General features: G+C 41.6%; 1 protein-coding gene across 4 annotated transcripts; it reads right to left on the bottom strand.

Annotated features, from left to right (window-relative positions):
- Nucleotides 1-5,898: 5,898 nt before the first annotated feature.
- Nucleotides 5,899-17,419, bottom strand: LOC119481464 (membrane-anchored junction protein). Of its 4 annotated transcripts, none has more exons than XM_037758382.1 (10): nt 17,272-17,419; nt 17,006-17,113; nt 12,606-12,651; nt 12,436-12,511; nt 12,187-12,297; nt 11,979-12,013; nt 10,823-10,962; nt 8,732-8,798; nt 6,677-6,870; nt 5,899-6,210 (listed from the first exon to the last, which is right to left on the bottom strand). In XM_037758382.1, the coding sequence occupies exons 2-10, from the start codon at nt 17,104-17,106 to the stop codon at nt 6,174-6,176; spliced, it is 807 nt and encodes a 268-aa protein (XP_037614310.1). In that variant the 5' UTR covers nt 17,107-17,113; nt 17,272-17,419; the 3' UTR covers nt 5,899-6,173. The 4 variants fall into 4 exon arrangements, with proteins under 4 accessions (XP_037614310.1, XP_037614311.1, XP_037614313.1 ...); XM_037758383.1 differs by having other exon boundaries at nt 8,732-8,795; XM_037758385.1 differs by having other exon boundaries at nt 8,732-8,795; nt 10,823-10,923.
- Nucleotides 17,420-17,470: the final 51 nt, after the last annotated feature.

Genomic DNA, 17,470 nt, shown 5'->3' with positions numbered 1-17,470 from the left:
GAGCTGAGAGTCTGTGAATCTTTTTTTTTTCCCTTTTCTACGGATCCCTATGTCTTCTTCCTACCTGCACAAAAAAAGTGAAATTATCTAAAAAATAAATAAATATTAAAATAGCCTCAAACTTCTTCTTTCTATAACGTCGTCCTCCTGGAGTGTGTTAGCGTCTCTGTGTCCCTCCACCCTCCCCCTCCTCGCTCTCTGTTTTCAACCTTTAGGGGGACCGCTGCTGTGACACAGAGGAAAACTAGATAGGTTTTCCATCAACGCACCGCCACAATAGTAAGAACACACACAGCTTTACCACACGGGCCTGCATGGAGACGCGCACACACACACACACGCACACACACACACACACACAAAAAGCGCACTTGCATGCATGCATGCACACAAAAAAATAATATTGTAGGCCTCGGCTGCCAGATGATACAGTGAACTAATAAATAAACTGAATGGGAGACCTCACACACACACACAAAGTCTGCCTGGGTTTTCCATTTGCGGCTGCAGGAGGAAGGGCAGGGTCGGGTCACAAGATATTGTTGGTTTGGGTCAACTCTGTGTGTGTGTGTGTGTGTGTGTGTGTGTGTATGGCACATGATGGGTATATTGTGGGGGAACGCCTGGCTCTGCTTCTCGTCTTTCTTGTCTTGAGCGGAGGAAGCCAGCTTAGCAACCACCCCTGTCCAAACTACAGCGGGTAAAGACATCCCCTTTAATAGACTCTTGGACACTTGCGGCAGTTTCTGGACACTTTCGGTGACATGTCACAAAGGTCACGAACTGCCAGATCAGACCGCAGATTACTTTCAAAAGCGTCGCCAAAAGACACAAACTGGATGTCCTTTGTTCTCTTGTGGTGAGCGTCCGCAAGAAACTGGGGTTCAGGGTGAAAGAACAAATGTCTTACTTACGGGAAGAGCGAGAATTAGAATCTCCTGAGGTCACTTGAGTGTTTTTTCAATGAGTTTTACCATGTCTCCCTAGAGAGTTTGGGCTGGGTTGGGGAATCGTTGCCGTTGTGGGTCTATAAAGCCCACTGAGACAGTATGGCCCACTGATATTGGGCCAAAAAAAGAAAAAACTTGACTTAATCTTTGTCTCTGACAGAGCTTGATAAACTGCCAGGAGTCAAGGACCTCATAATGCGATAAAAATCACGGTCACAAAACAGTAGCGGGAGGTGAACCGGCGCGTCACGTTTTCCTTTAACTTACTATACTTTGGTTAGATCCCAGATGCAATAATCATCATTGTATGTGTTCAGTCATACAGCAGCAGCCCCACATCTGTCTTATATCTTGTATTGGACTCAGCAGGTCATCACAGGACGGCTGGAGGCAATTCCTCCAGAAATACAAACTGCAGACGCTCGTTATGACCTTCGATCGACTTAAATGACAAAAGCTGAACCCTCCAAACAATTCCCGGAAGAAAAGCGCTGTAATAAGTAATTTATCCAGGAAACAATAGGTTTTGATGCCCTTAAGCTTATTTCTCTGCAAAGAATGTCTACATTTTTAAAATCCTAAAACCTCAAAAAAAAAAAAAAATCTGTCAATGGAATAGAGAATAAATCCAAAAGAAAGAGACTTGTTGTATATTTTTTTTTCTAGAAATATGTGGTTGGATTGGAAAAAGGTTGGATTATTCTAACTGTGCTGGCAGAATCTGTCACTTGTTTTAAGAAAACCAAACCCAAACCAAATACTTAAAGAAAATTACAGACAAAGACTTATTGTCAACAAATCCCATTAAAATAACAAAACATAAAATTAATTCCTCCCACTTAATAATATAGCCTTTTCAGCCAAGGCCTGATATATCTTAGTCCTCCATGTGTAGCGCTCTATTGTTGTCCAAAAACTATTCAAAACAAATCAATGAGCCACACAGTCTCACTGGGTGACATGTTCCTTCATCACACACTGCAGTCTATTTTTGAGTCAATACACCCTGCTGTACTGTAGAGCTGGGACGATATGCTTATCTCCCGATTCGATATGTATTACGAATTTTAAGTATTGTGATTCGATATTACGATTTATTGTGTTTTTTGTTAACTTTTTTAACACTAGACCATGGGAAAAAGTTGAATCATACACTTTTTAGGGACTTTTACTTTGGAAAATATTTAAATTAATACAGTAAAAATGTTTGATTTTCAACATGTATGTAGTCAGGGATTTGCTGAAGTCAAATATATCAGACTACACCAATAAAAGTGGTAACTTCATTCTACCTCTGCATAGACTCAAATGAAGCAATTACTGTATATCAATTCTGGCATTAAAAAAAATCTATTTCAAAATTGTAAAAACAAAAATCCCCAATCTGCTGTACTGTAAATACTCAGTAGAGCACCATATGTGTATTAATCCACCGCTGAAAATAGTTCCCAACAAATCCACTATTAACTGGTGTTTGATTAACGTTTGCTAAAACTACAGTGACCAGCTGTTTCAGGAAATTAGCCTTTAAAAAAAAAAAACATATCTTTGGGTCCTGTTTTTAAAGATTTATGTCTTCAGTAGGAACTAACAGAATTGAGGCTGAGTGCCACTGACAGTGCATGAAAGTCCGAACGGATTGAGATAGAGTAACAAATTGTTCGTTTTGATCTTTTAATGGAATTTGCTGACACTGAGAAAAATATAGAAGTAGAAAAGTGCACTCAGTAGAGTGCAGATCTCTGCCAGGTGTGTCTCCCTCTCCCCTCCCAAACAAAGAAGAGTTGAATTTCACTAAATTGTCCCTCCTGGCACCCTTACAGTCAAGATGGCGGCAAAGATAACACAAATGGGGATTTATTCATCTTGAATCGTGTCTAACTTTAGCGAATCATAACATTTTGGGTATGGAATTAATCTGCAGATGCTCCGGTTTCAAAATGAGACTAAACTTTTCTATTGATGTCAGTTTTTGAACCACGACAAAGGCCAGAATGTGGCCTGCAACAGACTAGGTAAGACTTGTTTTTAGCCAAGCAGATTGCCGGCAATGCGTTTTGCCAGTGAAGCAGTTGTTGAGGACTTGTGGCTGCTACCGGCCAGTTAAAGCTGAAGTAGGTAGAAATGGAAAAATTGTGATTTAAAAAAAATATTTTTATAAAATGTCCTGAGACAGGTAATCTGAAAAAAATCATTTGCCTCTGTGTCCTCCGGTGCTCCTAATGGCATCCGCAAGATTTCACAGACCGGAGGAAAACAACCAATCAGAGCCGAGCTGGAGCCTTGCCATCTCTGAGCAGCTGTCAATCACTCACCAACTCCGATCAAACTAGGCAGCGCTGATCAAATATGAATCACTATTCTGTTACTGTAATGCTTATTTGTTGTTTTCTGAAACATCTTGTAGTGTACTGTTTAGCTGTAAAATGAGAAGGTTTGTGACCCGGCAGCCATGTTGAGATCTGTTGAGGAAATACCAAGCACCGCCCACCAGCCAGATCAAACTTTCTCATTTTACAGTTAAACAGTACACTACAAGATGCTTCTGAAAACATCTGAGGAGAGAAATAGGCATTACAGTAACAGAATATTGATTCATATTTGATCAGCGCTGCCTAGTTTGACCGTTTGATCGGAGTTTGTGAGTGATTGACGGCTACCTCTGTTGTATTAACAGCCAAAAGGAACGCTCTCTCTCTCTGAAATGACCTGTGATTGGCCAAAATCTCCCATCGCAGGCTAGATTTTTTAAAGCCTGAAAATAGAGCCATGAGGAGGTGCAGAAGTCTCTCTCAGAGCACTTGAATTACAATATGCTGAGAGGTTAATTTTTGCAAAATGATGCCAAAAACATTCTGCCTACTGCGGGTTTAAGAGGCGTGAGTGGTCAATGACGGTATAAAACAGTCAATAAAATAGGTTTTTAAAAGATTGTGAATCACCGCAACCACGAGAAGTCCTTGACCATACAGTCATAAATGAACACAGGCTGATGGGTCCAGTAGTATGACAGATTAGCTGTGGACAGACAGACAGATACATATGACTGAACGCATGATCTCCCTAAAGGCTTACACAGATAATAATCCTTTTAAACCCTCTTTCTGAACCACAATAAAAACCATAGTTGTAGAGAAATTAATAAAATATTGTTCACCACTCCGACGCTATAGCAAAACTACCTCAAGACGTTTTTAACGAGAGCAGGTTGTAGTAGTGCTCGCTTAATTCCTGAATCAGGATGGATGCTGTGGCTCCCACTCTCACTCTCTCACACAGGCGCACCTTCTAAGGAAAACACAATTATCATCTTATGGCCCCTCTATCCCAAACATTCCCAATCTAGTTATGTCAATGGAAAACGGAATGTGTGACATCATCAACTAAACCCCCCACCTACACACAAAACTATTAGTGTGTTGACTGTAAGTTGTGTGTTTCTGCTGATTCCATGCCAACCAGAGAGAGAGAGAGAGAGAGAGAGAGAGAGAGAGAGAGAGAGAGAGACTATGAATGTGAGTGGCCTGCAGCACCTCATCAGGAGAAAATTAGTCGTGAATGAACTTTGTTAAACTGGAGACTCTCCTGTCGGTGAAATGCACACACACACATTTCTCCAGTGTGACTCAGCGGGGTGACTGATGTTTGTATCGCTCAGTGGCCCCGTCGCTCTCGGCTGCCGTGGAAACCGTGGCGTCTTGAATAACTATAATATCATTAATGTGTCCGCTTCCACTTGTGTCCTGTTATTTTAATCTCAGTGTGTACGTGTGTGTGTGTGAATGAAAGTATATGATGTTATATGTGTGTGTGTCTGTTATTTCAAGTACTATATGTGTGTGTGTGTGTATCATTACGTCTGACAGGATATTGTGTGTGTGGTCAAAGTGTGTAAGTAAGTGTAAGATTATACGTGTGTTATTTTGGGCTCTATGACAATATAAGGAGAGGATTAGGCAAAGTTTTCCTGTTTCTAAGGTGATGTTTTAGTCCAGTTGACCCATTTACCCCCATTTATAAACACACACATGCAAGCATGGACACGTGCATGCAGCCGCACACACACACACACACACACACACACACACACACACACACACACACACACATATACACACACACACACCTTTCATAAAGTTAATCAATAACCAGATTTTCTAAATGTTTTTTTTTGTGACAAACATCAGCTGTAAATATACACGTGTGTTTGTGCGTGTAAAGTCTCAAGTAATTTAAAAATATTTCAGTCTGTAAGACACACACACACACACACACACACACACACACACACCCTCACACACACAGAGATAGAACACTTAGCTAATGTAGATTGACAGGAGGAAAGTGGAGTTTCCACAAGGTGATACTCACTGAAGCTCAAGGTGTACACTTATGAACACACACGCACTGGAGTGGAAATATTAAGAGAGATCCGTCATTGTCTACAACAATTACCAGAATAAGGCCTTCGAAATGTGTTAACGTGAATTCATTTGACAGTCTGCACTGCCGAGGAAAGCTCTAACCGCTTCCCGCTTCTTCACATTTTACATAACAAATCAAAAACTGCATTAAAACTTAAAAATGAAAGCAGTGTGTAGACAAAGGAAATGAGCTCTCTCAACTGAAAACTGAATTTACGAAAATAAAATAAATCAAATGCAGATGGGGTCGCGCAGATCATGAAAGCAGAATTTAAGATGGGAAACACTGCTGTTTAGTTGGATCTTTGAGGGGGAAAAAAGCTCATATATAAATAATATCCACATCTTTGAAGTCACAGAAGACTGAATCTGTGGTGAGAAGAGAGGTTTACAAAAAGAAAAAAAGAGAGGATCCAATTATTGCAGGTGATTCTATGAAAACAATAATGTGAGGCAAGCTAATAGCAAGACCTGCATCCATAATGGAACAATATAAAACATCAAATAACAAAAAAAGCAACCAATGGAAACAAACACAATATTTATTTGCTTATGTTATCAATAAAGAGAGACAACAAAAAGCTGATACAAAATAGACCCTCCAATAAGTGAACAACAGGAGAAATCTCAGCAAAATGGGAAAAAAATAATAATAATGACGCTAATATAAAAGATGATCAATGGAGGATGAAAACTACGAAATACGATTCCAGAAAACTTGTTTGTTCACACTGCAGAACTTTAACCAAACAAACCCAAGTGAGTTTCCACTACTGGAACCAGTAACATCTCCTGTCCCTCAGGAGTCTCTGAAGAACAAGAAGGGGAAGATATAGCTGCAAAGAGAGAGAGAGAGCGAGAGAGAAAGTTAACTAACTGTTCATCCCATAAGGCTGCTACTGCATATCATTGTTACTACAAAAAGACTACATTTTGTAAGATTGTTTGGCGTGCTCTGTCAATGTGGAGATGTCAGTCTTTTATGTGCCGAAGGACATTTGGCGTCTCAGCTTGTCTCAACAGACATTTCACAGGGATCTTGTAATTTCAGCTGGATTTCCCCAATCCAGTTTAATCTTTGTCAATTTTATCCTTTCAGATGAGCAGTACCAATTAGCTCTCGTTTCTCCTGTGGGTGTAAAACAGCGACATCACCATCATCTCTCCAAAGGTAGGAATCCTACCTGCACTGTGTGCCGATTTACTGATCTGGTGTTGGGTTCGTTTTACAGTTTTTGCTTGTAGCATACTAGCGAAATACTGTTTACTGGCTGCTCAGGTTGAAGGTGCCGTCATACCAACCTAGCCAGTCGAGTCAAAATCCCCGGCCGCACAGGTGTCCCTGGGACAGAGTCTGCATTTTCACCCTCCTCCTCCTCCTCTTCCTCTCCCATGTGCTGTGTTGTCCCAGGATGCACTTCACCTGGAGTCCCACTTCCTCCAACCGTGTTGACACCGTATTTCTGTTGGGGTTCCTCAAACCCCCTGAAAGCTTTCTGTAGGGAGAGGATTAGAAGAAATTAAAATGATAGTGAAAATAGAACAGAATATGAAATTAATTGAATTGACCATTTGAATAGCGATTGTCCAATTATATAGCTTTGCAACTGCAACTACTGCAGCTTTGGATTTCTCCACAAGCCGTGTGCATGGGGCTGTAGGAAGAGCGATAATCCATATAAAAAGAGTTTGGAGTTGTGTCTTTTCTGGCGCTTTCACAAGCCAACTTTTAGTCCGTTTTAATCAAACTCTACTGCGGTTCGTTTGAGCAGTTGTGAACGCCATATTCATACTCTGGTGAGGACCAAAACCACCGGTCCGAGACCGCTTGCAAAAGGTGGTCTCGCAGCAATATTTCAAATTTCGCTGCGTAGAAGTGGCAGCTCTCGAGACGAAAAAGATAAATTTGCTCCTTCATACACGCCCCTCTGCAACTTCATTATTTTCGCGTCCTTACAGGAGCACAAGAATAAGGAAAACAACGTTTATCTGCTTTCATGTAACCCGCTAACGTTAGCATTCCCAGCTAACTAGCTTAGTAACTATAGGGATAACTTAGCCTTACTTCCAAGGCAAAGAGTTTGCATACGATTAGCTAACTGCATTATGTGAGGTTACACGGTACACTAGAAAAACAAAGTTTAGTTGTATGGCAACCAGTGTAGCCACACTTTTTAATATACTTTTTTAAATATGCTACAAGATAATTGCTGCTCCAGTAGCCTAAGCGTTAGCATTAGTCTTTTCTGTATCATTATAAAGCGTTGATTTAGCATGATTATTATGTATATAGCCATTGAATGGATATCTAAAACTTATTTGCAAGTTTCTCATTTTCATACGAGTTAGCAAAAAACATTAAAGACTGGAGACAGAGTTTTCAACCAATTCATGGAGTTGATACTAAGTTAGTTAGCTAGCAAATGAAATATGCTTATGCCAGTTAGTGTAATGTTATAATTGACCATGAGAAGCATGCTTCTGTCTACTTCTGTCTGGAAGTTAGCATGAATTTGAGTCATAAATCTGCCGCTGTTATCATTGTAAACTGCATACGTGCTTTGCTAGAAAGGAAAGCTTAACTTAGCAACACTAAGTGGTTGGGCTAAGCTAACGGTCAATTGGATTCTTCCATTTGCCAGTTTCATAGTGTCTTTATGAGCTTGAATTTGAGTGGAATTAATTTATAAAAATGTACATTTGATAACCCGATATTTTTCCTTGGTCTTTTGACTACACTTCTCTTGAATTTGTTTACGTCATCACAACTTAATGATCGCCTTCATTGTTCAAACGTAATCCTTTTTAAAGCTCGCAGGCTTGTAACTCAATGGGCTGACATAATTAGTTTAAATCATTTTTTCCACTTTAAACAAATGTGAGGGGAAAAAGAGTGGACAGCTGTAAAAAATACCCAACAGGATCAGATGAGATGAAAGGCCGTGGGGAGCTGGGCGTAGGGTAATTTTGGGACTTCGTTGCTAATCAATCTGAAGCACCAGAAACACACACACGCTCTCACATACACACACTTACACAGAAACACACACACTCTGTGTCTGATGTAATGCTATTATTAACCTTAATCACACTTGTTATCCTACCTGTCTGCGCTAATGTTAGCCTGGGGCTGCAATACAGACAGAGATGCTACAAGTGCGTGTGTTTATATATGTGGTAGAGAGGAAGTGAAAGGGTATTATTAGACTGAAATTGGAAGACGAACTGTTGGAATCAATTATTTCGGAAGAACTGTGAGCTGAAATGATGACTGAGTTCTTCATTTGACATTTGACAAAATCAGTTAAATGTGATGAGTAAAAGACTTAAGTGATTGAGTAAATGAAAAGAAATCACCTTGTCAACACGCCATGGATCTTCTTTGATCTCTCTATCTGCATGTGGACAATGCAGAGAGGGCCTGCTGAAAGTTGGACACAACAAAGTTTATTCTTACATTTACAGAACAATTACTGTTTTACTAATGATCGCCACATAAAACTAGACACCCCTTTATACAAGTCAAACACATGAGGAACTTTACTTTTTTTTTTTTTTTTTACTTTAAACGGTCCTATTCATTCTTCAATCTCAGTTTCTGCCATTAAGGTTAGTGTCTAAATTCATCTGGCATTTAATTTATGACAGAATTTTAAAGAGGACCTATTATGCTCATTTTCAGGTGCATACTTGTATTTTGGGTTTCTACAAGAACTCTTCGGACTCCGCTCCAGCTCTGCTCTAACTAGCTTTGTCTGAGGCCGTTCCAAACTAGCCACTAGGCAGGTATTATGCAAATGTGTTACTTGGTGACATCACCACGTTACGGAAGAAAAGGCGGGACTTCAAACAAGGCGTTTCAGGCAGTTCAGAAGCAGTGTTTCTGTGGGGTAAAGTAACTCCTTTTGGCGTGGACTTTGTGGTTTATAACTTTGCTTTTACCTGCACAAAAAACACTATATAACACACTAAAGGAAAGGGAAAAAGCAAAAAAGCATAAGAGATCCTCTTTAATTTTAATTTACACAATGTGTGTATCAGAACAATAGTATAAATATTATATAGGAACGGGGTCCATTGAAGAAAATTATGCCATACATGACAATCAATGCTTGTTTGTTAATGTCAGTGTTTTTTTTAATTTAAACTGGTGGGTGTCATCCCTCATACAGCATGGCCTCCAAAGGCCTTTAGTTACATGTTCGTGAAATGAAAACGCCGGATTTTTCAGCCAACACCAACAATTTTGTTAGATGCCCCTTGTTGACAAGTGTGATTGCTCATAGACTCACACAGACAAACTCATTCTTTTCAGTTCCCATTTTTCCAGCAGGTTTAACAGAAAAACAAACCATCTGTCTCTCCGGGGCATCAGGTAGACACATACACACACACACACACACACACACACACACACACACACACACACAGTGAAGCAGTACGTAGGAAACCTCTGAGAACAGGGATGTGTGCTATACTTGTGTAGCACCTTTCTAAGCACATGTAAGCATAATGGTCAATGTGGTGAATATAATTCAGTGAGAATTGCTTAATGAAACTTGATTTCCTGTGAACTGGTAACGATGCTCGAGGCCCCGCTGCTGCTGCTTGCTGGATGTTTACACAGTTTGTTCATCTGAGTGTGTGTACCTCGACTTCAAAACTATGACGATTCTGTTTATATAAGAATTGTCTCATAGTATGTGTGTGTGTGCGTTTTAAAATCATCATTTTCGCCCCACTGATCTGACTGTCAGTGTGATTGAGGTGGCGCCCGTTCGCCTCCGGTCTGTTTCATAACTGCAAAAATCACTGGAGCGTGTCAGAATGGATGTCTTAGTGATTTTATGAATAAGAACAATTATTTTCAACTGATACACTATGTGTATACCGATGTGTGATGCTAGAGTGAACAAGCTTCCTCTTACTGCTCCCAATTATCCACATCAGCACTCTCACAACAATACATGCTGTTCACACTGACGAGGAATAAGGAAAATAAGCAATGACTACCCTTTTTGTAAACATATATGTTGGGTAATCACTGCTTATTTTCTATTATTTTCTATTTTAATATATACATTACAGCACACTGTAAACCATGATGAAGCCAATAATGCCTGCTGTATTTCTACTGTCACACATTTATATTGTCTAATGGTATACGTTGTCATATCACCAAACCCTCTTAGAGAGAATGGTTTATTAACTTACAACTGACGACAACAACAACCATAAGTTTTTGGTTTTGGTTAAATATAGACCGTCTCTTAAAAACGTAATCCAAAAGTTCATTCACGTGGGAGCCATTTTTGTGACCAAAGGGTAGGTTTTTAGTCATTTTTGCAAAGATTTTCTAAACATTTAGTTTCTTGGAAGGTTAAATGTGACAAACAGAGTAAATGTAGCACAGATAAGCTCTACAGTAGGAAAAAGAGCAGCACTCACCGAACCACAGAATCCTCGCCTTCAGCCTCCATGTCCTTGAGTAAGTCCTTTATTATGGCCTCCTCTAGTGGTGAGTCTGTTCTACGGCGCTTTAACTGGGGCTGAGAAACAGAGGAGAATGGCTGTGCGACGTTTTTCTCATAGAAAACATGCAGCAGTAGTGTGCTGTACATGATACATGACATGGAGTGGACACTATATCATTTAATATAATAAAACAATACAATACAACAGCCTTTTAGGAGGGCCAGATTTGAAAAACAGTGAAGTGGCAAGGAGCCGGACATTTACATTTCTGTATCTGTCATGTCTGATTTGCAAAGCTAGGACTTTAAATGTGAAAACCTTTTTAATCTTAATATGTTGTTGTTTTAATAAACACTATCTTGCATTCAACACTTTTTTTAAATTCAGTTTGACTCTCCTAAACTCCCTCTGCTTAAACAGCCTGGGTTTAAAACTTTTTAACCAAATAAGTATTTCTGTGCTTAACAAGACATAACTAATGAATGGGCTAATTAGCCTACTAATAAAATGATGATGTTCTGATAATCTAACAACGTAAACACCCATAAACTTAGAATGTTAGCAAGATATTTAAATAAAAACACAATGATGTTTCTTTTAATAGTCCGTAACAGCGTCAATGAGTGGTAACGTTGATGAACAGGAATAAACTCTCTTATTGGAACCCACTTAGACATGTTTTTGGGGGGAATATAGCAGGGGAGACTCGTGGGTACCCATAGAACCCATTTTCATTCACATATCTTGAGGTCAGAGGTCAAGGGACCCCTTTGAAAATGGCCATGACAGTTTTTCCTCACCAAAATTGAGCCTAACTTTGGAGCGTTATTTAACCTCTTTCCCGAAAAGGTAACATGACATGGTTGGTACCAATAGTTTCCTTGCGTTTTGTAGTTTTACGTGATACCAATATATTCACTCTAGTCTTTAAAGGGCTGGATTCGCCCCATGGGCCGCCAATTGAATAGGCCTGCCATACATAGTATTTATTTCCACAATATACAACTCTTGACTTCTATAGTGACACTACACCATATCAGACAAGACAGTTTGATAGTAAATCTTGAACACTCTTAGCCTGTACTCTCACTATGTACTCTCTACTCTGATTAACAGAACAACAACTCACTGGGCTCAACTTCTCCGCTGCTTCCTTCGCTTCCTCTGCAAGATAAATACATGTGAGATATCAACATGCCTGAATAGTATCTTGTATCTTGAGAACGTCTTTGTACTGATAACATGTAACGCCTCGCAAGAACAGGATGCATTTTGTGAACACGACTGAACAAGCTGTGAGTTTCTGCTCGTGTGTGCTCATGTGTGTTCGTCCTCACCGTTCTGCGTGTTTTTCTCCAGGTAGAGGATAAGACTAAACGGGTAGGCTCTCAGCTTCCTCTCACCAAGTTTGCACATCGCCTTGGACGCTCCCTCCCACCGCTTCTTATCTGGTAGTTACAGTTAACAAAATACAAGGAACTTCTAGGGATTAAGCATCATAACGGTGTGCAAGTAGAGGATCAGTAGCTGAAAGCAGACAGACAAATAAATGCACTGATGGATGAATGAAATGATGTAAAGGATACAAGGGAAGACGTTGAAATGGGCACTAGAGAAGGGTTGGAGACTGTCCAGGTTGCCAAGAACAGTTCTGATAATTTCCTGAAAACAGAGAAGAAGATAACGTAAGAGAAGGAGTTAAAGGGAATTTGATAAGGAATGGTGTGAATGACACACAAGCAGTATCCATAATTACCTCCAGTTCCCGATCGAAGCAGTTTCCTCCCAGAACCTCCTCTCCACTGATGAAATATACATCATAACATGTTCACAACACATTTGCATCTTAAAAGATGTTGATATACAGTATTAATAGCTCAAGTTTTAGTAACTTTTTTCAAATGCTGTAAAGCTGATAAAACTATAAGGCATTGTATACATCAGGGTGTCTTTTGCTGACTGTTGAGCACAAATGTGAAATAGTAAGAAGATCTATCGCTGTAATACTGTTGAGCCTTGAGTGCCTAAAATATTAAGTATAGTTTAAATATGAGTCTTCTTTGGTACTCTTATTCTGCTACGTTATCCCTGAATAAAGGCAGGCCGATTCTACGGGGCCTTAGATCCTCTTTTGTTTGCAGATGAAACAAAATGTGAAGACAAACTTAGGTAACACACATCAGAACATATATAAAGGCAGTAGTGTTAAGAGAATGGAGTTCAAATGGAGAAGATCAATGTTTTTCTCTCTTGCCTGAAGCTCAGCCATCTCCCCAACTCCCCAGCTTTTGAGATTAAAGAACATTTTGCAGTGCTTTGCAGAAATGAATCTTGAGGAGAAAGAGGGGAAGGGAAGCATGGATGGAGCCAAGAGTGGATGCGATCAATAGTCTTCCTCTTGCTGGTATATGTTTGGCTTATGGATTTCGATCTTTGTGCTGTTTTGCTTTGCTTTCAAGAAAAAATAATTACTCAAGTCGGTAGTTGCTGTAATCCAGAGTCCAGTCTCTGTTTCAGGTTTCAGGCTTTTCCTCTCGCTACTTTATGTCTTGTAGGATTCGCACTTCGAATTGTCTTTGGCCTGGGCACAGGTAAAATAAAATTAGGGCTGTCAATTGATTAAAATATTGAATCGTGATTAATCGTATCATTGTCCGTAGTTAATCATGATTAATCGCAAATGTACCTTAAAGGGAGATCTGTCAAGTATTTAATACTCTTATCAACATGGGAGTGGACAAATATACCGCTTTATGCAAATGTATGTATATATTTATTATTGGAAATCAATTAACAACACAAAACAATGACAGATATTGTCCAGAAACCCTCACAGGTACTGCATTTAGCATAACAAATATGCTCAAATCATAACATGGCAAACTGCAGCCCAACAGGCAACAACAGCTGTCAGTGTGTCAGTGTGCTGACTTGACTATGACTTGCCCCAAACTGCATGTGATTATCATAAAGTGGGTATGTCTGTAAAGGGGAGACTTGTGGGTACCCATAGAACCCATTTACATTCACATATCTGGAGGTCAGAGGTCAACGGACCCCTTTGAAAATGGCCATGACAGTTTTCCTCGCCAAAATTGAATGTATGTTTGGAGCGTTATTAAGCCTCCTTGGCGGCTAGCTAATATGGATTCCTTAGGTTTTCTAGTTTTATAAGATCGCTGTATCTTCACTCTAGCTTTAAAAACTGAGCCTGCTTGATCCTCCGAAAAATTTATTGCATTAATGCGTTAAAACAAATTTGCGTTAATGTGTTATCGCATTACCTTTGACAGCCCTAGTCTGGCAATTTAATGTTTCCTTATTTAAAGACCGATAATATTATACAACACTCTTCAGCATCTGCACACCAAAATTTAGCGCAAGTTTGGAGTGTTATTTAACCTCATTCATGACAAGCTACCAATGGATTCCTTAGGTTCAAGTTTCATATGATGCCAGTAGTAAGTTGCGTTAAAGGGAGTAAGTTTTTACTCGTTTTTTTATATTTTTTTATTGCCAATGTGTTAACAGGTTGTAACCTAACCTAAAAAATGAAACCTTATGAGACTTTCTGGGTTTCCTCTATTAGCCTGTAGACTGCTTTTAATGTGAAGAATGCAGGACGTTTTTCCAGGAAAGTCCAACGGATGTGACGTCATGCACGCTTGCGAGTGCCTTCAGGGCTAACAGTGCAACCATAGCTAACGTTAGGTTAGCCAATGATTCTGCCTCAGTCTGGAAAGGGCTGAGGCAGATCACAAACTATAAGCCCAAACCGTCCCACTCCACGAATGACCGACTTGCGAATGAGCTGAATGAGTTTTACTGTAGATTCGACAGACAAAGTGCCAGTCCTGACTGCATCTCCTCTCCCCCCAGCCATCAGCCACCAGCAGTAAACACAGTTCACACCAGCACCCCCCAGCTTTCTCCACAAGCACCAAGCCTGAGCACACCCCTCCCCCCCTTCACACCTCTGTCCATCCAGGAGGGGGAGGTAAACAGGCTCTTCAAAGGACAAAACCCCCGCAAGGCAGCCGGCCCAGACGCTGTCTCACCTGCAACCCTGAAACACTGTGCAGACCAGTTGTCTCCAGTGTTTACAGGGATTTTCAACACCTCCCTGGAAATCTGCAGGGTGCCTGCCTGCTTCAAAGCCTCCAACATCATCCCGGTTCCCAAAAAGCCAAGGACCACAGGTCTTCAGGACTACAGACCCATCGCTCTGACCTCTGTGATAATGAAGACTTTTGAACGCCTTGTGCTCCACCACCTAAAGACAATAACCAACCCCCTGCTGGACCCACTGCAGTTTGCCTACAGAGCCAACAGATCTGTGGACGACGCAGTAAACATAGCCCTCAACTACATTCTCCAGCACCTGGACTCCCCTGGCTCCTATGCCAGGATCCTGTTTGTGGACTTCAGTTCCGCATTCAACACCATCAGCCCAGTTCTGCTACAGGACAAGCTTTCCCTGCTAAGCGTGCCTGACTCCACCTGCAGGTGGATCACAGACTTTCTATCTGACAGGAATCAGCACGTAAGGCTGGGGAAGCAAGTCTCCGACACCCAGACCATCAGCACCGGTGCCCCCCAAGGCTGCGTTCTCTCCCCACTGCTCTTCTCCCTGTACACCAACGGTTGCACCTCCAGTCACCAATCTGTCAGGCTCCTTAAATTTGCGGACGACACCACCCTCATCGGCCTCATCTCCGAGGGTGATGGGTCCGCTTACAGATGGGAGGTTGACCATCTGGCATCCTGGTGCAGCCAGAACCACATGGAGCTGAACGCCCTGAAGACAGTGGAGATGGCAGTGGACTTCAGGAGGAACTCAGCCCCTCTCCCCCCCCTCATCCTGCACGGCTCCCCAGTAAACACAGTGGAGTCGTTCCGTTTCCTGGGCACGACCATCGCACAGGACCTCAAGTGGGAGCTAAACATCAGCTCCCTCATCAGCAAGGCCCAGCAGAGGATGTACTTCCTGCGGCAGCTGAAGAAATTCAACCTGCCACAGACCATGATGGTGCACTTCTACTCGGCCATCATCGAGTCCATCCTCACCTCCTCCATCACCGTCTGGTTCACCGCTGCCACCGCCAAGGACAAGGCCAGGCTGCAGCGGGTCATCCGTGCTGCAGAGAGGGCGATCGGCTGCAACCTTCCCTCCCTCCAGGAGCTGTACACCTCCAGGACCTTAAGGAGGGCGGGGAAGATTGTGGCCGACCCCTCCCATCCTGGACACCATCTATTTCAGACTCTAAGGAGGTTAAGGTCCATCAGGACCAAAACCTCACGCCATAAAAACAGTTTTTTCCCCATGGCAGTGGGGCTCTCCGACAGCCCCTCTGCCCCCCTGTGACTCTCTCCCTCACACACACACACACACACACACACACACACACACACACACTATTGCCCCGCCGACACTGGCTCTCCCCCTCTTTCTTACACTCTAAATACCACCCCCTACTGTATCCCTCTCTCTCCCTCTGATACCTGATTGTTTGCACTCCGGCAATATTTGCACTATCTGTTTATATCATGTTTATTTTTGTTTATAGCTTATTTTGTATTTTGTATATTCTTAGAACAGAGAAACATTATCGTCTCCGACCGGGTGCCGATGTCTCCCTCCAGCTGCTGTCGGAGATGATGACGTTTCTCTTCCTGCTTCAGCCCCGGAGGCTGAGGCAGGAAAAGCCAACACTAGGATCAGCATTGATTCATGGAGAGACCTTCGTCTGGTCAGCTAACATTACTGCCAAGCAGGTGAAATATAGAGTGATATTGTGGTTTTAGCTGGCGTGTGTTGCCTCACTGTGTTGAGCGATTCTCGTTCATGTCTATGTAGAGCGAGAACAAGCGCGAGCAACAGGACGCTGACTTTCGTTGATTTCACGGCCACAGGTGTCGCTGTTAACAAGCAATTTCTGATTCTTACAAACAGTCCTTTTAACTTATTTATTTTGTCACCATCTTTAACCTTGAGTTAAACAACCAGACTGTGCTGTCTTGTGATTTATCAGCTGTCTCGTTCTCATATTATACTTCTTGCTCTCACTAAAAAAGGGAGAACATAGCAGGAAAGAAGACTAGACATTAAGTATAAAGACGAGGCTGTGAAGGTGTAAAGAACAACATCTGTCTTGCCTGAAGCTGCTGCCTGCTCTGATCTTGCACTTGTAGGTTAAACTACCGGCTCTGAAGCATCTTGTTTCAGGGAAAGGGAAGGAGAAGGCCTGCAGTGGCATGGCTGACCTGATGTGGTTATAAATCAGAAAATAAACAGTTATTAAATGATGGACTGTTGGTTCAGAGCGCAAATAAAGTAAAGAATACATGTCAACATTACTGAACATATTGAATTGGTTTAATAAACTGTCAGAAACTCTTGGTTCTCTGTTCCTTTAAATTACCGTAATGTCTAGAGGAGATGGCGCACATGAAGTTGTTAGGTCGTCCAGCAGGCTCACGTCACCCTCCACCAGGACGTCAACAGTTAAAACAGCGACCTGTCAATCAAACGCTCAGCTCGCCTCGAGATTCGCTGGACGGGGCGAGTTCCCGCCTTCCGGTCGCTTGGCCTTCTGTGATTGGCCGGCTCTTCTTCCAATC

This window comes from Sebastes umbrosus, chromosome 22 (assembly GCF_015220745.1).
Source record: "Sebastes umbrosus isolate fSebUmb1 chromosome 22, fSebUmb1.pri, whole genome shotgun sequence".
In the NCBI taxonomy this organism is placed as follows: domain Eukaryota; kingdom Metazoa; phylum Chordata; class Actinopteri; order Perciformes; family Sebastidae; genus Sebastes; species Sebastes umbrosus.
Note: the sequence above shows the minus strand (reverse complement) of the source record. Positions and strands in the feature narration are given on the sequence as shown.